We start from the raw sequence: 26,476 nt of genomic DNA, 5'->3' as shown, positions 1-26,476 counted from the left end.
GATTTTAGATGCTATATAAATTTGTATATAAGGACATTTTTAAAGAGAGGTGAGTCTTTTGACATTGTTTAAATAAAACTATAAGCAGAAAAGGTAAGTTATATTTGTTTGCTGTGTTATTCTGACTGAAAACCATAAAATAATCTCATTAGTCAGCTTCTCAGGTGCAGAAGTAATGTGGGTCATGTGCACACACTCAGTGTGTAATTGATGGACAGAGGAGTGTGAAAGAGAGCGATGGATGCATACTGGAAGCGATAAAGCTAAACACAGCCTACATTAACACCAATGACCTATGAGGAACAAATCTTTTCTTACTAAATGATATGTGGATGTTTATATAGCCAATATCCCATCTAACAAAAATATGTTCTAGGAACATTTTGCTAACATGTTATGAAAAACATAATTTCTGATATTCAAAATGCCCCGTTTTTACATTTTTAAAAATGCTTTTTCTTGGTTAAACAAATCTTAAGAGAACATTTTATTTAGTTATTTTGTAAAATATTATGACAATGTTACCATTAAATGTTCTGAAATAAGTAGTAGTAAAAAAAACTAAAAATTTAGTTAGAAACACCTTTTTAAAAAAAAATTACGGTGACCGAGAGAGTTTGACACTCTGCAACATCAGAAAACACATGCAAATAGAAAAAGCACCAGCAAATTAAGAAAACATCTTCATCAGTTTGACAGCACATGTGCTGCAAATAATCACAACATGACCAAATACAGAAACATGCAAGTACTGTAGCACAGACCACTTTAAAATTACCCCAGCAAAACCATGTTTTTATTGATCAGCATTTGTAAGCATTTATTGATTAGTATTAGGTTAGTGTATTAAATCCATGTTTCATTTGTGCATGGTTACCATGGATTAACTATAACCATTTTTGGTTTTATTTATTTTTATCATAATAAATGTATTTATTAATTAATTTTAATAGTAAAACAATGTGATTTTTTTTTTTTTTATGTTAAAAATATCACCTTTCAGAGCAAACATTGATAAATATGTCCCAGCCATGTTCGTCACTTTATGGTTCTCTTAAACATTTCAAGGTGGTCTTTGCTTATTTGCAGTGTGTTTCTTTGTTTAAAGAACAAAAGAAAATCAGCAGCTACAAAGACAGAAATAGAAAAAAAGAGCTGAACAAATTTGAAAAAACACATCTGTTTAATTTGTGCAGTAATGTCTCAATTACAGGCTGTAGCTGTGGTGATTTATGTTGTGAAAGGCAGCAACTGAACTCTTTGGGGTGTCGTTTCACTTGTATGTCAGCAAAGACCTACTGCAGGGAGTGTTTGCCAAGGATGTGTGCCAGACCGCAACTTTACGGGCCTGGCGTTGATCCATTACATTTCATCTGATACAGAACCAAGAACAGCAGGGTCTCCTGAAGTGCATTACAAATGCATCATCCTCTATACATCCAATACACTTTAGGGTTTAAATAAATCTGTAATAACCTCATTTGATCCTTTATTATACATTTCATTGAATTCATTTATCTATTTCAATTAATTTAACCATTTGATTAGATTTGCTGTGACTTTGAGATTAAAGCTCAGCTGTGGACTCTGGGGTGTATGACAGGGAAATCCTCCCCGGAGACTGTTTTGTCACAGACAGCTCTGAACACCCTCTGCTTTCTAGACTGCTAATGATCCCTAGCTTCCAGTAGGACACAATAAAATATAAATGGCCTCATTTTAGATACACACGAGTGCAGAATGTGACTCAAATTGCTTGTTATTTTAATTAATGGCTGAAGAAATTTAGAAATAAAGGAACAGATCTGTCAAATTCTGTCATTTTTTACTCACCCTCATGCTGTTGTTGTTGTGTTTTTCCAAAGGAGCATGAAAGATAACAATTTTGAAGAAAACAGGATCTACTATAAAAATAGTGCATATCTGCTTATGTGGTTAGTCTTAAGAAGTCATGTGACAGCTTTGTATGAGAAACAGTCTGAAATTTAAGACATTCTTCTGCATTGTAGGAAAAATAAAATCCCTAGAAAACCTTAAAAGTACTGGTTATTTAATTCATGGACATATATAAATGAAAACCTAAAATGCCAGCACAATGCAGTGGAGACAACATCTGTGAAAAATCAATACAGAAAATTTCTATTTTATTCATAGATAATATAATATTCTTCACCTGAGCCATGTTTACAGAATGTTTGATGAGATAAAAGTAAATAAAGATTATAAATAAAGTTTTTTTTTTAGAATTTTTTTTGTTTTGGTTGGGGTTGGGTTTATCTGCTTAGTTGATGACATAGTAATAATTAATTAATTTTATTTAATTATTTAAAATTCATTAAAATATTCATATATTTAAATAAATACTTTTATATTTAATAGTATATAAAATTTTAAATTAAGTGATTTTAAATAAAATAGTAATTAAAATGTAAAATAAAGTGATTATAAATACAGACACTACCTGTTATGCTGTAAAGGGTGCCTCTTGTCATAAAAATTAAATCTATTACTTTTCCTACATAATTTTTTTTAACAAAAAAGATTGGTAAAAAATCTAATTAAGAGAAATAACGGGGTGACAGTTAACCAGGTTAAATAAAATACATTGGACAAAAATAGTAATTTAAAATGAAATCAAGTGGATTATTAACACAATTACTAAAAAAGGTTGAAATATGTTGTTTACCTGTATGTCAAGATCAGCGAACCATGAATATGTTGTGAATGTGTTGTTAATATTGTTGATATATTAAAATTTCAGGGGGTACTTCTAGTAAATATTTCAGGTAAAAGGGATTCAGCTGACGCACACACACACACACAAAAAAAAATGTCAATCCCTGCTTTAAATCATTATATCAAGAACGTGTTGTTTGGCTATAGCAGTTATAGCAGCGCACATGCTTTGAGTCGTGGTGCTTATTTACTGTAGGCAATGAGAGGAATTTTTTGAATACCCCCCCCCCCCAATGAACTCTTTTTTGCAATTTCCTGATCAAATTATACCCCCTCCTTCCTTTTCTGTAAGTTTTTTTGTTAAATAAATAAAAACTAGGGAGTGAGCTAATTGTGTTTTCTCAACTGCACAGATGAGCACTCAGAGGGTCACTGAGTTCTAAGAAACACACTACAGAAGTGTCAGAGGCTTTGCTCAACAAACAGCCGCATGCTTCTAATGTCCCAGTACACTATTTATTATAGACAGCCTATTGATTTTCTCACTGCTGTCTGTCACTACTGTTGACTCACCACCAACGACTCAGCCTTTCCTGACCACAGCACATTTGTGTGTGTGTGTGTGTGTGTGTGTGTGTGTGTGTGTGTGTGTGTGTGTGTGTGTGTGTGTGTGTGTGTGTGTGTGTGTGTGTGTGCATGGACTAAACTGGCAGTTTAATCATGCTAGAAGTCCTTGACATGTCATTAAGAAAACAGGGCAGGTGGTTCAGACTGGAGACAGGCTTCTAAACAGCTTTCTGTGTGTGTGTGTGTGTGTGTGTGTGTGTGTGTGTGTGTGTGTGTGTGTGTGTGTGTGTGTGTGTGTGTGTGTGTGTGTGTGTGTGTGTGTGTGTGTGTGTGTGTGTGTGTGTGTGTGTTTGAAGATGGTTCTACAAATCACACCCCCACCATAAAGCTCCAAAGATGTGGCTTAAAGCCAGACCATCTGACCTCTGCAGGCTTTTGAAAACAGGGGTCATCTTAAACAATAAAAAGAGTACCACCAGAGAAAACATCTATTCATAAAGAATAGATTAATAAATTGCTGAACCGTAATCTTTAGTCTTTCCATTCATGTTGTTTCTTAGATCTTATCTATCTTATCCTAGATCTTATTTATTTATTAAAAAGAATTTAGGGAAATATTAAACATTACAATATACATCGTCAATACCAATTTTGCTTATTTATTTATTTATTTATTTATTTAATTTATTTATCCATCCAAATAGCAAGTTTTTAAACTGGCTGGAATTCATACATCACAATGACACATTATATGGAAATATTCATGAAAATCACTTTAAATGTCATTTAATAGAATTTGGTAGCATAATTTGCATAGTGTGACAGTTATCTGTAATGTAGTCTGATTTGTGAAAATGCCATGAAATCTCTTTTTTTCATTCCCTGTCAAAATATTTTAAATTGACACCATTGCTGCTTCCCACTACAGTATGTCAAACTATGGGGTTTCCTTATGCATATATGCACATGCACACTATTTAAAACACTGATTGATTGCAATGATTGCTCACATACTAAAATAATAGATTGAAATGTATATATATTCAAATGAAATGAAATAGATTTCACTGCCTGTTATCTTGCTTACTGTGCCCAAGAACAGAACAATATGAACAATATGTGTAAATCCACATATCATACTAACAAGAAACAATTTCTCTAAACACAGGATGAGGCTGTAGTTTAGCTACACAACTTAGCGGTGTTGTTTAATTTGTTGAAACTTCAAAAGCACAGAATCATTGAACTGTGTTGGTAACGACAGAACATGTGATCAGAGCTGGTTAACGACACTTAAGGAAACACACCCAGGTCAGATATGGAAATATCATGTGTCTATGAAAATAATCAAAGAGAAGATAGTGAAAGAGTTCTTCTCACCACTTGAAAGACGTGTCTGCTTCTGTGAAGAACCGAGTGTAATATCTGACTTCAGTGGAATTTTCATAAGATCTAAGAAAAGAGCATAAGCAGATACCTCACTTACACAAATTGCTATGCAATTAACATGCACTATATTAGAAATATTAAAAAAGGAAGCACTTCCTCATATGATAGAGAACACGTTACATTTGAATACACGAATCAACTAAAGACAAAGTTCCACCGGCATGTAATTGACAATACCATTAAAAGGTTGTTTCCTACCAGCCTCTGCTCTGGGGACCTCAGAAGTCTTATGGCAGAGCTGCATATTGCTTATTTAATTACGTCTGGATCGGAGTAATGTGAAGAGTGGTTTCTGGGCTAATCAATCTGTTTATGTTCCCACACAATTCTCCCGGCAGCCCTTCAGCTGCTGTCAGCAAATCAGCACTGGTGGCGAAGGAGACTTGGTGCGTGAGTGAAACGTAGTGTGTTACTAGACCCACTGAATATGTGTGTGTGGGTCAGTTTTTACCAACATTTGGTCCCCACAAGGATAGTAAAACCTGAAATAACTTGCAGAGGATGTGGACATGCCAACGGTTCCCTCAAGAACAAAAACAGCTAAATAAATATAATGAATAATGTTTAATGAAAATCTAGAAAGTTGGAAAATGGCGTATAAAAAAAATCATTAGATCAGTATAAAAACGGTGTAAATCAGAAAGCCCCACTATGATTGTAAAATACACATGTGAGCTTTTATTGAGGGTTTGGGCAGATTTTATATGCCTTTGCATGCACATGTGAGCACACTTTGCACTGAAACAATGTCTGATGCACCCACTTAAAACGGCGTCTTACACATAAGCAATTCTACTTTAAACAAAATAGCACAAATAGCACATTCCACACACACACACACACACACACACACACACACAAAATACTTCTCTGCATTGCTGAAATGTTTTGCTATGATCCGAAACCCTGTGAGCCTCCCAAGATAACAAGATATCTAGTTTAGCCAAAGGCAGCATAAAATGTATCTTTTGCAGACAAGGCAATCTCAAAATGCAATTAAAATATATTGTGCTATTAAAAAATAAATTCAAACTGTGTATAAAATTTCATCTTAACAAAGCAAACCCAGAGTATGTGATATTTGCATATGTATGGATTTAGTTTTCCCATTGTACATTTTTTCATAAATTTAACAATCTATTCTAGGAAGAAAGTTATGTTATGTGTGTTGTTTATGCACAGATTTCACACGTAAATGTATGTGCAATTGTTTGTCAATGAGTCCCAGTGTACTTGTTTTAATATATATAAGTTATTAAATACTGGAAATTACTCATAAAAAATAGTACAGTGAAATTAAAAGTTGATACTGTGGGTTATTTTATCCCATATTTGAATGTGCTATGTATATTTATGCTTATTAACAGCACTTACCAATATTACTAAATGTTCATTTCTTCCTTCTATACTGCACTTGAATGTTCACATTTCAAGTTGAATTAATTAACGTTATTAAATGTATGATGGATAAATAATGTAACCTAACCTATCAGTAAATGAGCTGTGAAATATTGCTTTTTATCATTAGTTTTTGATACAAAATGTATTAAAATGTTATTTTTATTGTAAAGCATGGTTATTAATTAAAACTGTTAAAAACATTTTTGTTAATTGAAAGAAAATAAAACAAATATTAGATAAACCTAAACTAAAATAAATAAATAAAAAAGGTTGCCTTGGCAACTAACTAAGGTTCAAGCACTAAAATTATTAACTGGAAATTAAAATAAAAAAAATTATTAAGTAAGTATTTATTGACAAATTACTAAAATTAAAAATAAAAATAAATTAAAAATATTATAATATAATTGGAATGAATAAATTATGGTAAAGGCACATATAAAAATGGTTTTAAAAAAAACTGAAATAAAAATAAAAATTAAAAATCATAATAAAATAGCCTACACTGTAAAAGATAAATCCATAAAATAACAAAAAAGTACTGGCAGCTCATTACACACAACATTATCCATTTAATTGTATTTGTTAACTTAAAGAGCTATTTCTACTTATGAAGAGATTTTTACACAATTTAACACATACAAATTAGTTTTGTTGGCACAAATTTATGTATTTATGTTGATTCAGTGATGTTAAATAATAATGTTGGCTTGAATATAACCAGTTAATATAGATGCTATCATTTTAGGTTATCAATTTTCAGTGTATCTGAATAAATGTTAGATTTAAAAACAATCCGGATTGTTGTTTGGGTGGTGCAGCTCTGCCCCACATCCTCTAACCCCCCGACAATAATAGTGACAATGGGATACGTGCAGTAGTTGTGCAATCTGATGTTACCAAAATGTTAAATCAACAACATAGCACACAAATCAGCACATGAATATGCACACACACACACACAGGTCAGAAATCATCTAAGAGATAAGGCTAAAGTGTTATTAACTTGACACATAAACAATTCCAGAATATGGCAAAAATCACTAAATTAACACAATGAAGTGTTAGAATTGATCAACTGTCTAATACTTAGCTATTCATTTAATATGAGTGAAGGCGATGTGAAGGATCATTTGTATACGCTCTATGCACTGTATAAATTTTTTGATGTGGGGACTATTTCTGAAGGCTGATAGGGTGAGAAAATAATGAGACTGTGGCAGAGACAAAGATAAGGTTGGGAAAAACAACACAGCGACAGCAACAGAGATTAAGATGGTAATGTGGTGATAAAAGTGTGGTGTGGTGGTGACCCTGTTGAATGTGTGTGGGGGGGTGTGGGCTGTGATATGATGCATGAAGGGATCAGGGCAGTTAGCACACACCAGCACATGCCACCCGTGATTCATGCATGTCATACCGCAGCGGAGAGGGAGGGGAGAGCGGCACTGCTGCACTGCCCTTCACTGCAGGTGTGCATGCATTAGACACGCATGAGTCCTTCACGCTTTATTTGCTGCAGTGGATATGTATGTGGGCAGTATGTTACACTCAATCATGAAGATTTTCTGTAACATACTCACCCTCAGGCCATGTAGATGTAGATGCAGTTTGTTTCCTCACGGGAACAGATTTGGAGAAATTTGACATTACATCACATGCACATTTTCAGAAATGTTTAATTAAATATTAACTATTGCTTTAACGTGGCACACAGACACCTCATATAACATTTAAATTGACAGGAAAAAATGATGGATGACGTTGTTATCGTGTGACACTTTGAATTTTAAAATTAACTTAGTCATGTCACAATGTGAATTTTCAAGTTTGCATAGTAAACACATTTTAATTGTCTCTGTGGGACACTGTGGAGACATACAGACACATCCAACGATGCTTAAACATGTGATTAATGAGTTTGTTTTACTCATTTAGTAAGTCAGCACAACATTGGTAATTAAAGCTCTTCATTGTGATTTTATGAAGTAATTTATGAACTGCTTATGATATGAGGAAGAATATAAACTCTTAAAAATAAAGGTACTTTACTGGCATCGATGGTTTAACATCAATGGAACCTTTCCATTGCATTGAAGGTTTCTTCATAGTAAAAAAAAAAAAAAAGGTTGTTTGGATTACTGTTATTTCGGATTTCTTCACACAAATCTGTGCATTACACAAATAGTGCTTTAAATGTGAGAATCAACTTGTAATTTGGCTTCCAACAGACGTTGTTATTAGCATGTTGCTAAGCTAACATTCCTCTAATATTTTAAAAGTGTTATTTCATGTAAGCTATTGCATTAAACTAAAGTGTTATGATGTCTGGTGGTTCTTTCCATTTTGTTATCTACACTTCACTTGAAATTGTTCTGAATCATCAGACATGACATAATTATGGTGCCTTGGAAGCCTGTCTGAGACTAGTTTCCTTTAGCAGTGCCTTCAGACTAAAATGCAGTCTGTAAAGTCATTGAGTGGGCAGTGATGCAGTAAGGCAGCTGCCTTAGGTTTTGGACACAACCGTTGAGAAAAACAAAGAAATTACTCCTGATTTTTGCAGTGCGACAAGTCAGTTTGAGTTAGTGTCTTGCTGCACTTTTTTACTCTACATTTCTGGTGATTTATTAATGTGTTACTGTAGCTTTCTCTGGTACAGTTGTTCAGTTGTCACCTTCCTGCAAGATGCTATTGCAGAAGAAAGGGTGTGAACTTTCTCTGTATAGCTTAAAATATATGCAGCTTGAGGATATGGGGGCCATCTGTGAGTGAATGTTCTCACTAAAGGACACACCCATCAACCATAGTGCATTTGAGGAGAGGTCTCAAAGGAAAAGCTTGTTGTCTGGTGCCACTGCAGCCAAAATAATGAGTCTCCTCTGAATAGACACGTGCCTTTGAAAGCCATTATCTAAAAGGCTTAACTGTCACAAAGGCTTGTTTCAACAAAATGCAAAGCTTGAATAGTTTGGAAAACTTGCAAACCTCTCTAGAATTGCAGCATGAATTTGAAGTACAATTTCTGTTGGTTGAAAACGTTGCTGCAAGGAATGTCATTTTAATTATGACATGAGATCAATGGGGATTCATTTTATTAATATGTTTATTATTCATAGGCCTATCAACTGGTCAAAGAAGAAGAATTCCGATCCGGGGTGGAGGCGCATTAGTATGGTAGGGATGCGACAACAAGGGGCAGAAAGATCTTGTGGACTTGGAGTTGTGAAAAGCGGAGCCATACCGGATCCAGTTCCTTATCCAATCAGTCTTGATGTCCTCCCCAGTCTAACCATCTTCTTCTCCTGGGGCCTGAAAGAGACCCCTGCATGCCTCCTATGCCAAAAAAGAGGATCCCTGGAGCACATATTAAGCTGCTGCCCTAAGGCCCTGGGAGAGGGGCGTTCTCGGTGGTGCCATGATCAGGTGCTAAGGGTAATCGCTGGAACTATCAGCACAGGGATCTCTCTCAGCAAGCACCAGCAGCCAGCACAGCATGCAATCACGTTTGTTAAGGCTGGAGAGAAACCATCAGGGAGCAGGAACCCAGCGGGTGGACTTCTGGCAACAGCTTGAGACTGGCAGCTAAAGGTTGACCTGGGAAGGCAGCTTAAGTTAAAACCATCACCACGACCACGCTTAGGCCTGATATGGTCAAGGCAGGTGGTTTTACTGGAATTAACTGTGCCCTGGGAAGACCGAATGGAAGAGCCGTTTGAACGGTAAAGGGCAAAGTATGAGTAGTTGGCAGGCGAATGCCGTAACAGGGGATGGAAGACCCACTGCCTCCCCATCAAGGTTGGCTGCCGAGGTTTTGCTGGCCAGTCGTTATGCAGGGCCTTCAAGCTCTTGGGTATCAGGGGACTGTACAAGAATAAAGCCATCAGGAACATCATGGATGCCGCTGAAGAAACATCAAGATGGCTGTGGATCAAAAGGGGCGGTCCATGGACTACACAAGCTACCTAGACACAAGTCAGGGACTGATCACCCCTGGCTGGGTCACCTGGGCGAGGGTGTATGATGTTGAAAGACCCAAAACAACTGATGACCCCAGGTGACATCACTGATGATGTGTCTAGGATGCACCTTGAAGGTGTGTGTCAAAACCAAAAATTATTCATAGGTCTATAAATTCCTTATTACAGAATTGTTACATAGGTTAGTTAGAGGCACAATTGATCATTAATAATGATAATCACTGATAAGCATTTTTATTTATTGAATAATTTTTAATCATATTATTTTTGACATAAATACATTAAAATTAACATTAACGTAGCATCGCATCTCACGACCATTCTTTTGTATTTGGCTGTGTGTGTGTGTGTGTGTGTGTGTGTGTGTGTGTGTTTTCGTGATATATCAGGACACAACTTTGTTTAATGACATGGGTATGACACAGGTATTACAAGGAGAGGGTGACTTATGAGGACATAACCAATGTCCCCATTTTTCGAAACGCTTATAAACCATACAGTATTAGTTTTTTTTGAGAAAGTAAAGATGCACAAAGTTTCCTGTAAGGGGTAGGGTTAGGTGTAGGGTTGGTGTAGGGGGATAGAATATACAGTTCGTACAATATTAAAAACCATTACGCCTATGGGATGTCCCCACTTTTCACAAAAACAAACATGTGGTGGTGTGTGTGTGTGTGTTGTGTGTGTGTGTGTGTGTGTGTGTGTGTGTGTGTGTGTGTGTGTGTGTGTGCAGTGTTTTGTGAGGCATCAAGCAGACTGGTGTCAGTGTCTCTCTGTATACCATCACTATGTCTGTCTCACTCTTTTGTGTCTGTTCTATTTTTAGACTACTTTCTCTCTCAGGCTCACACACACACATACAGCCAATCCAGAAAAAAGACAGCACCATCATGTGCATTCTTCCAAAGCACAGAGAATCACATTTCCAACATGTTTCCTTCATAACTCCCAGTATCAGTGAACTATAGCTTTGTTTCATCTCAGTTTTCTCAGTGTTTTTGCACACAACAGATATTTCTGTTCAAAGAACTCTCATTCCCTCTCTCCCCAGGATACCCATAAGCTGATGACTCATGGTAGATTCTATACAGCCTCATTACACTGTATCCAGTGATTTCCCTAAGGAAAGCCCTGCAGGTTACTAATGCTGATGAGAACTCAGTTCAGCTGCATCATGGGGCCTGTATTATTTATCATCAACAAGGAAATGCTATATAGCCCTCATTTTGTGTTACAGTCATTTTGACCTGGATAGGATTTCCTTTTTTTCCAAAAATGAAAACTACCCCATGATTTACTCACCCTCAAGTCATCCTAGGTATATATGTGTTTTTTTCTTTCAGACAAATACAAAAGTTATATTAAAAAATGTCCTGGCTCTTCCAAGCTTCATAATGGCAGTGAATGGTGGTTGAGATTTCAAAGTACAATAAAGTGCATCTATCCATCATAAAAAGTATTCCACACAGCTTCAGAGGGTTAATAAAGGCTTTTGAAGTGAAGTGATGCATTTGTGTAAGAAAAATATCTATATTTAAAGCTTTATAGACTGTAATCTCTAGCTTCCACTAACTATCGTACGAGAGAGTGGCATTCCAGCGGATAAAGATGTTATTCCACGTAGATGTGGGCGTAGGTGTTCCACTTTTGGGGTTGGTTGCATAAACCGTTTATACTATACTATGCTTAGACTAATCTTGGTCTATTTTGAATCTGTAAAATAAAACTAATTAAGATTTGGCTTACTGCAAGTTGGTCAAACTTCTTCTTATTGGCTATGTTTAGGCAACAGGGCCCTGGTCAAAAATGACTGGCCTACAAAAAAAAAAATAATAATAAAAATAATAATTGCTAATAAATTTATTGTTGTGCTATATTATTGTCAAATATGGGATTCAATCTCTTTGGCGACTTGTTTTCATTCAGTTAGCACAAGTTTTGTGTTGTCTATGACCAATCAGTTCCAAAAAGAAACTGAAAAGAACTGAAAGAAGTTGATAAAAAGATTGAATCCAAGATTTGTTAATAATATGGCATAATGAAAGATTTACAAGCAATTATTTTGTTATTTTGTTTTTGACCAGGGACACCGAATTAGGATTTTCAGCCCAAAATAAGGTCTAAACTATCTGTTTTTTCAATTTGAAAATGAAAAAGATTGTTTAATGTACAATAGTAGCAATAGTATCCACTCTACAGATAATAGCTTGTAGGATTAAAACGTCCATTTCTCTTGTTCTATTTTTAAGATCCATTTCTAGATCCATAGGTTTTAGGGGTGACACTGGAACACATCACTGGGAGCACTTTAAGTGACTATGATGTACTTATTGAGGATGACTGAAAGTCTTATTTTGTGCAGAACTTCAGGCTGTTCTTTCATCTGTCTCTTTATAAATCCATTTTCTGTTGATTACTCAATGTCTGTAGGGTGGGCTTGTGAAGTGTGCGTGCGGCTTCCCACAAGCATCTCTCACTGCTGCAAGGGCACAGTGGGTTGGGACTTGGCAACAGTATCCACGGCAACAGCTGCTGCAGCAGGCCAGTTAACACTTTACCAACAGGTAACATCACTGACCTTCTGTTTCATCTCTCTGTCGTTTTGAGGGACATTTGTAATGATCAGATTGATTGGTTCAGTGAGCCCGTGGGCATGACTGAAGAACTGATAAAGTCAGCTCTTATTTAATGACTGATGTCTAGATTGTGTCTTATCATATAGATAGTTACTCTTTTTTATGTGGTGATCAGATTAGGTGGCATCAGCTGGACTGTTATCAGCAGCCTTTTTCCTTAAGAATTTCAAGAATGGATTGCCATGTGCAAAATGTAATGAAAATTTTTCTGACCATGTGCAAGATGACCGCTCTTTGATTGGAGAAGGTCATGATGAGGACGTCACTGAGATTTTCCCTCTGTTGCCTCATCCAGTCATTGCCCTTCCACCTGGAGAAAAACATGAATAATTCAGCAGCCTCTGTGTGCATATGCATGCTTGATTATGTTAAAGGGATAGTTCATTCAATGAAAATACTGTCATTATTTACTCACCTTCATGTCATTCCATACCTGTACAATGTTGTTTCTTCTGTGGAACACAAAGGAAGATATTTTGAAGAATGCTGGTATCCAAACAGTTTTGGTGACCATTGACTTCCATTGTTTTTGTTTTGTCCACACAATAAAAGTCAGTAGGAACCAAAACTTTGTTATTCCAAACCTACATGTTATTTTCTGTGGAACACAACTTTTTTCTCATGCAATGGCTATGTTTACATGCACAATTTTTGGTTCAATCTGACTGAATTCATTCCGATTGATGGATCTGAATGTAGTGTTTACATGAACGCTAAATAAAGGGATCAGGATGGTGTGCATTTATATGTCAAGCTTCAAATCAGAATTGATTTATAATAATTTTTTACATGCGCGAACTGCACAAATATAGAGTTTGCACATAATAACCACTCTCCTACACTGTTTCTTTAATTGTATTTAACAGCAGAATTAATATTTATCCATTTAGGGATAAATATACATATAAACGGCTGTGCCGTGCTGCTCATATATATCACGCCTCTCCCTGCACCCAAAACAAGGACTGGTGGGAGGTTGTCCTGCTCCTCTTCACAGTTGCTGAGTGAAAGGAGAGTTTTATAATGACAGGACACACATTTATACAACACTTTATTCGAAAGGAAGAACAGCTCGTTCCGTGCATCATACATCATTACACTATTTCTGCATCATTGCAAATGCGCAGTCCTTTCAATTTCAGGGTTCAATCCGATTCAAGTGTTTACATGCACTCTCAATTGTATTAGAAAAGGAATAAACCACCCCCTTCAGTCCGAAAAATTTCATTCCGATCAAGCTCAATCGGATTGATTAAGATGTTTTTGAGCCGTCAATCTGATTACAAACGCATTATTTGGTTGCATGTTTACGTAGCCAGTGATTTTTTTATCATAAACAAGGACAAAAAAGCACCATAAAAGTATAATTTTTATACCACTTGTGCACTATAGTCCAGATTCTTCATACAGCAGGTTTGTAAAGTGACAGTTATATAAAAGGTATCATTCTCTGATCATCTTCTTCTCTACTGCAGCTCTTAAATTACATAATTATGTGGTGTAGATTGGACATCAACAACATCATATGTCTTTGAGGAGAAGCTTTGGGTGTGCAATTTTTATTTTATTAGAAAGTGAGGATGGTAGGTATGATAGGTCATAGGTAATGTTATTTTTGATAAATTTTCTGATGCATTTTTTATCCAAGTTTTTTTTTTGTGATTGTTGTTAGATTTATAAATGTATAAATGCTAAATGTATAAATGTAAATAAAAGTAAAGTTAAACTGTCCTGTATGTGCATGTAGATGTATTTTGTGTGAACTATGATTGAATTTAAGTCTTGCTAGTTTTCATAAATCCTGTCTTTATTTCAGTTACTTTACAGGCTTCATAGTGAAAATTAGTTCTTTGCTGGTTTGCAGTTGCTATATTAATAAAAATGCTCATTTATCAAATTTACTTGAGTTGGGCTTTGTTTTACAATCAAACATATAATAGTTAAGTGAAAGAAATTATTCCAAAAATTCTAATTAATTTTGTCCTGTGTCGTTCTTGCACCCCATGGATAGCTAAACATTTCAGATGCCATCTATTGCTGACAGAAGAACTAACCATTTTCATTAGACAAATTAAGTTAAGGTAATCTAGGTATACCTGATCTAAATCTCTATGTTTAACGCATACACATGCATCCACACAATGTCTATCATACTTACTTTAGGGCATGTCTCTTACTTATCTTGTGATGCCTGGCTGCTCATGTCAGCCTGATCTCTATAGGATAGTTGAGTAGATCATTTAGAGTCTATGTGCACTGAGGTGTGGATTACAAATCCAAGTAACTTCAAGTAAGTCCATTTCTACTTTATCTCTGTCACAGGAAGGAAAACTAAATAGAGATTTGTGTACAAGATAAACAACTTTATACCTGTCCATAACATGCTGACACTATACAGTATGAAGTCAGTCATCAATAGCATCAGGATTACAGTCTCTGATGATGTTAGTGAGGTGAAGACAGATTTACCAGATGATACAGAGAATGGCAATGAAATATGAGCTAAATAAAGTCTCTGTTTAGGCTTGGGGTGTGAGATGTGGCTCTTAGTGAGCATTTGTTTATAGCTTGTTGGCAGCATTGCAGGGATATAAATCTTTGTATAACTGCAGTGTATGTTGCCCACACAGCACAGAGGTGCAGTCACGAGTGTTACCTAAAACACACCATATGTGGGCTCGGTACAGGTAAAGGGTGTGTTTGTGTGTGTTCACATACAGCAGTAATGTAGCTTAGTTCTCTGTGTCCTTTGTACAATCAAATTGTTTACATTTATTTTAGAATTCATTTTATACTACGTTGCTTTTCACTAAGAAAGAAAAAAACAACAATGGAATTGTCCTTGTCCTCTTGACTCCTGATCCCTAAAGACTCATATAAACTAGAACATGATGGATTATGGGGCCGCTGGATCACAACAGGCACACAGTTGAAGGTGGGCTTCTTGTGGTCTATCCGAAAATGGGCACATTGTTATGATTAACATGGTTAAGACATTTGTTAACACATTTTTAGGATCAAAAGTTGTATTTATTTTCATTAGTTAATGCACTATTAATTAACACGAACCTGAATATTTTTACTTCAACAAAGTTTAATAAATGCTGTAAAAAAAAAAAAAAGATATTGCTCATTGTTAGTTTATGTTACTTAATGCATTAACCAGTGTTAATGAAAGCTTATTGTAAAGTGTTACTGTTTAGTTTAGCTTGATGTACTAAAACTAAAACTGAAATCAAATCAAAAAATCTAAACATATAATAGTACCTCAGTGGTACTAATGCAACACTGATTGTATTAATACAAGACTGATTGAAGCCAGCATATATATATATATATATATATATATATATATATATAATATATATATATATATATATATATATATATATATATATATACACTCACCTAAAGGATTATCAGGAACACCATACTAATACTGTGTTTGACCCTCTTTCGCCTTCAGAACTGCCTTAATTCTACGTGGCATTGATTCAACAAGGTGCTGAAAGCATTCTTTAGAAATGTTGGTCCATATTGATAGGATAGCATCTTGCAGTTGATGAAGATTTGTGGGATGCACATCCAGGGCACGAAGCTCCCGTTCCACCACATCCCAAAGATGCTCTATTGGGTTGAGATCTGGTGACTGTGGGGGCCATTTTAGTACAGTGAACTCATTGTCATGTTCAAGAAAAACCAATTTGAAATGATTCGAGCTTTGTGACATGGTGCATTATCCTGCTGGAGGTAGCCATCAGAGGATGGGTACATGGTGGTCATAAAGGGATGGACATGGTCAGAAACAATGCTCTGGTAGGCTGTGGCATTTAAACGATGCCCAACTGGCACTAAGGGGCCTAAAGTGTGCCAAGAAAACATCCCCACACCATTACACCACCACCACCACCAGCCTGCACAGTGGTAACAAGGCATGATGGATCCATGTTCTCATTCTGTTTATGCCAAATTCTGACTCTACCATCTGAATGTCTCAACATAAATCTAGACTCATCAGACCAGGCAACATTTTTCCAGTCTTCAACTGTCCAATTTTGGTGAGCTCGTGCAAACTGTAGCCTCTTTTTCCTATTTGTAGTGGAGATGAGTGGTACCCGGTGGGGTCTTCTGCTGTTGTAGCCCATCCACCTCAAGGTTGTGCATGTTGTGTCTTCACAAATGCTTTGCTGCATACCTCAGTTGTAACGAGTGGTTATTTCAGACAAAGTTGCTCTTCTATCAGCTTGAATCAGTCGGCCCATTCTCCTCTGACCTCTAGCATCAACAAGGCATTTTCGCCCACAGGACTGCCGTATACTGGATGTTTTTCCCTTTTCACACCATTCTTTGTAAACCCTAGAAATGGATGTGCGTGAAAATTCCAGTAACTCAGCAGATTGTGAAATACTCAGACCAGCCTGTCTGGCACCAACAACCATGCCACGCTCAAAATTGCTTAAATCACCTTTCTTCCCATTCTGACATTCAGTTTGGAGTTCAGGAGATTGTCTTGACCAGGACCACACCCCTAAATGCATTGAAGCAACTGCCATGTGATTGGTTGATTAGATAATTGCATTAATGAGAAATTGAACAGGTGTTCCTAATAATCGTTTAGGTGAGTGTATATATACAACACTGATTATATATATAGCAACTGCCATGTTATATATATATATATATATATATATATATATATATATATATATATATATATATATATATATATATATATATATATGCTGGCTTTATCAATAACATTACCTACTCCACCCATTGCAAATAATGATAACCTGTACTTGTTACCTTAACAATCTTTTTCTACTTGATTTAACCTGTATTGCTTAACATATTTAGGTAGATTCAGTGATATTAACATTTTGACTTGAATAAAACCAGTTAATATAGTTATAGGTTACCTTTTTTCAGTGCACTTAAGTCAAGAAATATAAGACAGTAATATCTCACCACCTTTTAGTTAGACTGGAAGATTGGCAAAATAGATTATTGCTCGTATTTCAAGTGGCCTGAAACATGAGCAATAGAAATGCATCAGAATGTTTAGTTTTAAAACACAAACTCTCCAAATATTATGGATATTGACAGTTAATGTCTTGAGTTCTACTGCAAAAGCAAATTAATTGTTATAATGCTTGATACAGAAAACATGTCTGTCATTAACTCGGTAACAGTTTCACCAGCCTTTTCGGGTGAGCTTTCAAAAATCGCATTCAATTTAATAAGGACAGACACATTAAGTTGGGCTTTACAATGTCAAGTCTTTATTTGTCATGTGCCATACAGCTGTAAGATAATGACTAAATAGAAATTACATCAACTACATTCAGCTCCTAAAGTTTTCAGTCATCCAGTACACAGTGGCCCCTACACACTAGATAGCAAACAAAGCCACATTCTTAGCAGAAATAACAGGTTAATGCACAGCCTGCCAGATTCAGAAAGCTGCTGGTGGCTTAAGGCATTTTTTTTTAACCGAGAGCATTCATACATAAACAGTAGCATGTTTTAGATAAATTGTATTGTATTGGTGTAAAAGCGGATTGCCTTTTTATGGAGGGATGTTAATTGCACATGCATTTTAAAAGTTTGGCAGTGCAGGTTTGAAATGCTCCTTCTTCAAACTGTATTGTGTCACTATGCTTTCTGCAATCACCTTTCGCTCTCCCAAAACCGGCAGAGCAATCCCAAAATGTTCATATTTACCAGGATAACAGGCCTAAGGAGCATCTGTGAGAACGTGAAGACAAAATTCCAGATTTGCCTGACATTCCCTCGCAGCTAAGCATGCCAATGTCAGTTTTCATTGGAAAAATGAATTCCAATTGAGAAAGAAACCCATTCACTTGGGTTCCCATCATACAGTTCTTAAAGTCAATTAAGCCCAACTTTATCAATCTGTTCAAACTGTTTATAGAAAGAGTGCAGCAAGTCAGGCATAACAAAGCCATGACATAGAGGCAAGTGGTATCAAAACCTGGCAGTGTAGCAGAAGTGTTATGAAGATATTTCACTAGTGTTACCTTTTAATATAAGTTTACCAAAGGGATTCATTATTGACCCATGGTTAACAGAGGTTCACTGTGACAGTGACTTCTTTGTGAGAGAGTACACTAGATTCAAGTAGACGTTTAGGTGTTTGAGATGCATTGTGAAAAGTTGTGCTAGTGACTGCATTTCCACACTGTAAATGTGCTTCAGGCATCCACGAATAAACAAGTAAAATGTTGAAATGGTAATTCCTTTTCTAACTTCTAAGTATATACTTTTACTTTTCTTAACCAATTAATAATATTTGTATCAGCCGCCCAAACACAACCAATTCTGGACTCAGAAGCAGCAAGGTAAACTGAACTTAAAGTTGGCTCAAACAAGCCCTTTCTTTCTATTTCTTATTTCTTACTCACACAATCTTTCTATTAACCATGTTTTCACAATATCTTCCCAAGCATTCCATATTCCTTCATTCTGACAGTTAATATGGATGAGATGCTGTTTACATACTTTTAAGTGCCCTTACTTGACTTGACTGAAAAGTATTTGTCAGAAATTGTATTAATCACAAGCATTTAGCAGCATGTGAAAGGCTTCAGCAGTACTGTGTAACATTTTGCTCTCAGTCTTGCCCATTGGCTGGTGAACTAATGCAACATTAAGTACTGAGAGGAATGGCAGGCACACCGCTATGTAAGTATAGGTAAACTTCTATTGGACCCACATACAGTCACCATGCAAACAGCAGAAACACCTCATGCAGTGAGGACTTGCTATTAGGCTCAAATCCTTGTTGCTTTTAAAGGGCAAGTGGGTAGAATATGTTTAAAAATGTAATCAAGAGCAGTCTTGGAGAGGAATTTGGCTGAGTGGAGTGTTTTCGAAACTATGCATGTCTAGTTTCAGATTTTTATTTATTTGTTTTTGGCAAGAATGCATTATGAGCATGCCGAGAAGTTAACAGGAGATACAATTCTGATGCAGTGATACTCCCAGATGCCATTGTTACTAGGGCTGGCATGATACAAAGACAACAACAACTTCTTTGCTAACAGCTTATATTGTAAAACAAAAAATATTATTGCAAATCAAGTTTTGTGCTGGTTTTGCACTGCAGCACAATAAGGTACCTTCACCAAAGCTTAACACACAGACATTTTCTTAATGCAATGTGTTGAGAGAAGCCTGTTTTAGTGCAGTTAAAAGTGGCGATAAGACTCACAGTGCAGCCCTGGAAACAGAGAATCTGTGCATCGAAGAATCTGTATTGAGTAGTAAGTATGCTAGATTCCTCTCTGAGACCCCCTTTGTGGAGGGGAGTTGCTTGGGAAAAGGGAAAAGAGGGTAATGGCGAAGGCAGAGGGAGGAGAGAAAGAAAGAAAGAGGGTTGAGATGTTTAGTTTTTCTGGTCGGTGGGGTTCACGTCTCCAGAGTCGATCTTGTCACTCTTCTTGGAGTCGTCAGACTGGGAGGAGCCTTTGCCGGGTTTGCTGCTCTGTTGATGTTTGTCATCATCATCCTTGACCTCCTTCTTTCCGCTAATGCTAGAGCTGCTGTACATACGGGACTGGTAGCTGTAGCCGGACAATGAAGAGGGGGTGGGGTAGGGGATCCCAGTGCTGATACGTGTCTCCTCCCCTTCCAACAGTTTCCTGAGATGGATAATAAATGAAAGGGTGAACAAAGAGAAAGTGGCGAGGGAGGGTGTGGTGGAAAAGGTGAAGAGAGAAGAGATCAGTGCAATACATTTCTGTATCACATCAGCTAATTCCATTAAATCAACTCTCATGATTTTCATTTAAGGTCACAAGTATGTTGATAAAGAATGGACAGAATGCACATTTCACTTGCATTCATCTTCACATATCAATAACAAACACTGTTTATTACCTGTAAGCAGCAATCTCTATGTCAAGAGCCATCTTTACATTCAGCAGGTCTTGGTACTCCCTAAGGTGACGGGCCATCTCATTCTTAGTGGTCCTCAGCTCATTATCCAACTGCCCAATTGTGTCCTGGGTTACATGATATAGTTATAATAAAAAACTGCTGCATTTAGACGGAATCATTTGTTTTGACACTAGAAATGTTTCCATACACTCTTAAAAATAAAGGATATTTGTAACAATGCAATAAAACAACCGTTCTCTGTTCCCCAAACAACCTTTAAATGAACAATTCTTACAAGAACCATTTTTTTTTAGTGTGAAGAACTAAAAATCTACTAATCCTTGACAATCTAAAGAACCCTTTTTCCACTATTAAGAGCCTTTTGTGGAATGGAATAAAGAACCTTTATTTTATTTTTTTTTACTTTTTGTTTTAGAGAGAGAGAGAGAGAGGTATGGAAGAAAGGAAGGAAGGGAAAATTATGAAGAAAGAAAGAAAGAAAGAAAGAAAGAAAGAAGACTCTACAGTAGGCAACTTTAACCTAAATGCAATGATGCTTGTGGAAAAAAAACTGATTAGATTTAATTTTATGGGCTACAGCACTTACATTCATTATTTAGTGACACTTTGTCATCATTATTTGATGGTAGCTGTTTTATTTTTTAAAAGGTTTGGAAAACCTTATAAATAAAATATCCAGGCTGTTCATTTAACTGTCTGAAGTAATTTTAGCACCATGGACAGAGAAGCGGTAATATTGACAGTCTCTTGTTGTGGTCACGCCCATTTCACGAGGCTCTTTTGTCTGCTGTCTGGTTAACAGAAGCACAAGTTTCAAACACTAGTTATTCTATTTTTAAACAAAACAGATAGCGATCGGTTGATTTAAGAAAACGGCAATATTCTCAATGTTTGTGATCATTTTAAAATAAGTGAAACTCTTTACCGATATCCATACTTTGTAACTCAGTTGCACCCGTGTGTAAGATTAAAACTGAGGAAACCAACCTGGTAGCTCATGACCTCAGCGTTGTGCATGTCCTCCATCTCATGAATCTGCCTTTCCAGCGATTCGTTGGTGCCCTTTAAGCTCTCGATCTCGATGGTCTTGGACTGAAGCTGCCTCCTGAACTCATTGAGCTCTTCCCTGTTGGCGCGAATGACCTCGTTGCTCTTGTTGGCCTGTTCGCTGAGATCGACGAACTTGGACTTGTACCACTCTTCAGCGGACTGCAAGTTCTTACTCGCCATGACCTCGTACTGACCGCGAATCTCCTTGAGTGCGGAGGTGAGGTCGGGTTTGGCCACTTCCATCTCCACGGACACCTGGGTAGCCTGGATCATGTTCATGAGCTCAGTCACCTCCTCCTCGTGCACCTTTCTTATAAAGTTGATCTCGTCCAGAAGGGCTTCGACCTTCTTCTCCAGGTCCAGGCGCGCCATGGAGGCGTTGTCCACGTCCTTCTTGTAAGCTCGAAGCGTTTGCTCAGCCTCCTCGCGCATTCTCATCTCCTCCTCGAACTTCTCCTGGAGTTTCTGGAGGTCCTCCTCAATGTTGTCGCGCTCGAACATCATCTGGTTCTTCTCCGCGTTAAGTTCCTCGAGCTGGGAGCGCAGTTCTCGGATCTCTTGCTGGTAGAGTTCGGCCAGACGGGACGGTTCTGTCTGGCGTTGGCGCAGGGTCACGAGTTCGGCTTCCAGCACTTTGTTGTGCTGCTCCAAACTGCGAACTTTCTCGATGAACATCGCAAAACGATCATTGAGCCCTTGCATCTGCTCTTTCTCGTTGGTGCGGATGATTTTGAACTCATTATTAAGCGCTGTGCTCTGGGTGAAGTCAAAGCTTTCCAGAGTCAAGGATGAAGATGGGACGGCAGATCGGGTGGTGCGCTTGTAGGAGCTTGGGACGCTGGAGCGGGTCGTGGACTGGGGCTTAAAGCCGCTCCGGGAGCTGCTCAGCCGGGATGGAGAGGCTGAGTAGCGGGTGGAGTCCCCGAAGATCTTCCGGTAGGAAGAGGCGGAGTAGATGTCGGATCCGTAGCTCATCTTGGCGTTTTGAAGACAAGGAGCAGAACCCAGGCGGTGTCTCCTTTTATAGCAGGACTGTCCCAATCAATAATTTACCCGTGCTGCTCCTCGCATTCAACCTTCCTTACTGCAGATTTTTCAGATGGACAGACCCTGAAAAATACGACAAATAAGCTGATCTATAGGTTATTTTACCTTTTAAAGGCGCAAAGAGTGCTATTTCCCCGCGGAAGGTGTTGTATTCTGTGTTTCACTGGAGACTCTGGTCTACAGCAGCGAGCGGATGGAACTGTCCTTTTTGGCGCAGTGCTGATGTCAGCAAAATATCATATCGTTTATTATTTACTCATACATGATCACGTCACATCTGTGAAAAATATCTACTGCTTGTATTATTATTATTATTGTTATTATTATTAATATTATTATTACTTTGTATTATTATTATTATTATTATTATTATTATTATTATTATTATTATTGTTATTGTTATTAGCCTGTTGTTTAGAATAAAAATAAATAAATTGTTTAGAATGGAGGTTATTATGTTGTTAAAATAATGTAGGGTTATGGTGTTGTTAAGTTTGGATGTTGTGATTTTGTTATTGTGTGGATGTAGTAATTAAGTTATGTTATACAGTTAAGTTATGGTAAATTTGATCCGTTCATAAAATCTGATTGTGTGGAATGCCAAATAAGTGTAATGACGAGTTCATTGAGTTCAACTGCGATGGTTGGTGCAGGGAATTTGAGGAATGCTCTTTTTTTGTAAATGTATAATGATTTGTAGCTAATTATTTTATTATTATTATTATTATTATTATTATTATTATTATTATTATTATTATTTTGAATGGTCAATAGGTTAGTATAAATCTTTCTCTGTTAATCTGTAGGTAATTCATAGATTATATTACTGCGGAATTATTCTTTTTTAACTTAGCCTATTTACTACCAAATTATTAACATGTGTACAGTGCAGATTATAGTAATAATAGCTTACTTTTGTCCGTTTGAGTTATAAAAAATATTAATGCAAAAGGAACTTAGCGTCTGCACTAACTTCCCTTAGGCTAGATTCTCACATATCAAACAAAAATCACAAACAGGCTATCGTAGATTTATTTTTCTATAATCCGTGAATTTAATACAGCCATAATAATGTTAACTTTGACACAACTGTAAAAGGCCTGTAAGATAGGGCTACACACTAAATATATGTCTATGTCAAGGAGACAGTAGTTATACAGTGCTGCCATCTGTTGGGAGCTTCGAGATCTTAACAGATTGCTGACAAACAAACAAAGCAAGGTTTAGCCCAATTTCCATGTCTTGTGTGGCCTTCAGATTCAACTGTAACTGACTTTTGAGATGCATTTTCTTTTTCTTTATTTCTTTCTTTCTTTCTTTCTTTCTTATTGATTTTTTATTTTATTGTTTTTTAGACAGGAAACTTTTTGTTTAAATGCACCACGTGAACTAATAAACTAATAAATGAGATAAATGAGAAACAATATGAGAACAAAGGTACAGAACTGTCACTGTGGGAGTATACTTTTCAAAAGGTATATGCAAACTTTTTTCTCTTTTTTTAAAGAGAGATATATAGTCGCTATATTAATTAGATTTATTGATCCCTGAAGAGACATTTTTTTATTAATTAGATTTATTGATCCCTGAAGAGACATTTTTTTTGTAAACATACAGTTCAAATGACATACACTTTTTTCTCTTGTACTCAAGAGCATTTATATATTAATTACACATCTACAATACTCAAGAGCATTTATAATACAAAATATCTAAATATGTGGTGAACATATAATGCATAGGGCAGATGGTGAACTGGTATTCTGTAAATGTGGTATAATCTGAGGAGTAGACATTGTGGCAGCAGGCAGAAAAGACAACAAGACCCACATCTTGGAACATGTTGGTGGCACTGTATAAACAGATAGCATTTGGATTGATCTTGGAACATGTTGGTGGCACTGTATAAACAGATAGCATTTGGATTGCTTTACATTTTGAAATCATATAAAAAACAACAGTAAATAAAACAACATGTATAGTGAAAAATGAAAATGATTGTGGTAAATAAAAAAAAAACTGAAAGAGAAGAGATGCATTTTTTATATTAAATAGGAAGAGTTTTTGTACAACTAGCTTTAAAGTATTATGAAAAGCTGTATTTTTTATACAGTTTTTTTTTTTGTGAATGAAATATTTACTTGTCACACAAATTCTGGAACCTAAAACTCAAACACCAGAACCACACACCAAATCTGCAAAAACCATACACTAATTCCCAGCCTTTGACTCAGTTTTCAATTTCATAAAACACTTTTTGCAAAATGGAACACAAAATTATCTCTTGTCCACACAAAAAAAATTATGGCAAAGGTGTTTGCAAATGTTTGCTTTTGAAATGTGTTTGTGATATTTTGAATGCAGTGCTTCCAGGGGGCGCCCCCAAGGGGTGGCCAGGGGTGGCCACGGCCACCCCTGTAAAAGCCAGTGCCACCCCTAGGATTTTGGCTACTATTATTTAAATCTATTTTAATTTTTTTTTTTTTAGTACTATTTTAGAGTATATTTCATTTAAAAACTGTACGAAGAGTGACGTTTTTCTCCAGAAGTGAAAACTGTGACATTGGTACAACTATAAACAAAGTTAATATCAAGAGTTATTCACTTTTTTATTTCTAAAAAAACATTCATTCCAAACACAGCCACTGTTTTGCGTCTCTGAGCAACAATGATAGTGTTTCGTTCCTTATCACCGTTTAAATGATTCGGTTCAATCGCAATGACTCACTTATTAACAGTGACTCGCTGCCACCAAACACTGGCTGTTTTAATTTCACATTTAAGGTACCATTTCAAAACCAAACATCAGTTTTCAATGTTTTATGTTTAAAATATCAAAACATTATTTATTCCTTTGTAACTGCAGTTTTCCATGTCCCTCAGCTCCAAAACAGTGTGTAAAAACATCTAAATGGCACTTCAATGCAGTTTCTGAACTGCATTGCAAAGATCAAATTGATACTGCATGGTAACAGCCCACATGCAAATCTAACTTAAAAGATGGTGCACACTTTTATTAAAAAAAAAAAAAAAAAAAAAAAAGCCTCAGCACAAGGTAAGATTTGCAAAATATTGTCTAAGTTTCGTTATTCGATAAAATCCCAGAAATCACAGAGATATCATTTTTTTGTCAATATTTTTATTTATTTTTTGATGTGCCACCCCAAGATTTACTGTGCCTCATCTGGCCACCCCTATTAAAATTTTCTGCACTGCAGTGCTTCCTTTTGCAAGAGATGTGAGGCATTTTGCATTTTATGTGTGCAATTCTTATTTTGAAAAAAAAAAGAGGCAAAGTTTTGAAAATGTTTGTAAGCAAAAAACTGTAACTAACTTTAAAAAAGATTTACAAATATTGTATATATTGATCATTATTAGTTCATTTTAGCTAATTCACGAACCAGTGTTAACAAATGAGACTTAAATTTGTTAATAAGTGTTACCTAAATTTCTATAGTTCTAAAATATGTCATGAAATAATGCACAATAATTTTTATACAATTTATTAATCTTGGTTAATGTTAATTTTTAAATAATTCATTAGTTCTTAACAGTTTAATATACAATGTTTAATGTCAAACAGCAGGGGTTTTCAACCTTTTAGATGCCATGGACCCCAAATATTAAAGATTATCCTGGTGCATGGGTCCCCATCCTAAAATTTAAAAGACAGCAATACGGACCCTTTTTATAATGTGAAAAATTATCAAAATGTATCATTAAAATACATTCTAATAAATATTTCAA

At 36.1% G+C, this 26,476-nt stretch overlaps 1 protein-coding gene across 1 annotated transcript; it reads right to left on the bottom strand.

Moving 5' to 3' along the window:
* Positions 1-17,968: 17,968 nt before the first annotated feature.
* LOC109095280 (alpha-internexin-like) lies at positions 17,969-22,890 on the bottom strand. The gene is made up of 3 exons (XM_042716427.1): positions 21,620-22,890; positions 20,612-20,736; positions 17,969-20,373 (listed from the first exon to the last, which is right to left on the bottom strand). Exons 1-3 carry the CDS (start codon positions 22,655-22,657, stop codon positions 20,118-20,120), a joined length of 1,419 nt encoding a protein of 472 aa, XP_042572361.1. The 5' UTR covers positions 22,658-22,890; the 3' UTR covers positions 17,969-20,117.
* Positions 22,891-26,476: the final 3,586 nt, after the last annotated feature.

The sequence above is a fragment of the Cyprinus carpio genome, chromosome B1, assembly GCF_018340385.1.
Source record: "Cyprinus carpio isolate SPL01 chromosome B1, ASM1834038v1, whole genome shotgun sequence".
Taxonomy (NCBI): Eukaryota; Metazoa; Chordata; class Actinopteri; order Cypriniformes; family Cyprinidae; genus Cyprinus; species Cyprinus carpio.
Note: the sequence above shows the minus strand (reverse complement) of the source record. Positions and strands in the feature narration are given on the sequence as shown.

Excerpts from the sequence above, each read along its gene's own strand:
- LOC109095280 (XM_042716427.1), bottom strand. The coding sequence starts at position 22,657 with ATGAGCTACGGATCCGACATCTACTCCGCCTCTTCCTACCGGAAGATC. Across the intron at positions 20,737-21,619 it reads CTGAGGTCATGAGCTACCAG|GACACAATTGGGCAGTTGGA; the intron begins GTTGGTTTCCTC and ends CATGTAACCCAG. Across the intron at positions 20,374-20,611 it reads ATAGAGATTGCTGCTTACAG|GAAACTGTTGGAAGGGGAGG; the intron begins GTAATAAACAGT and ends TATCCATCTCAG.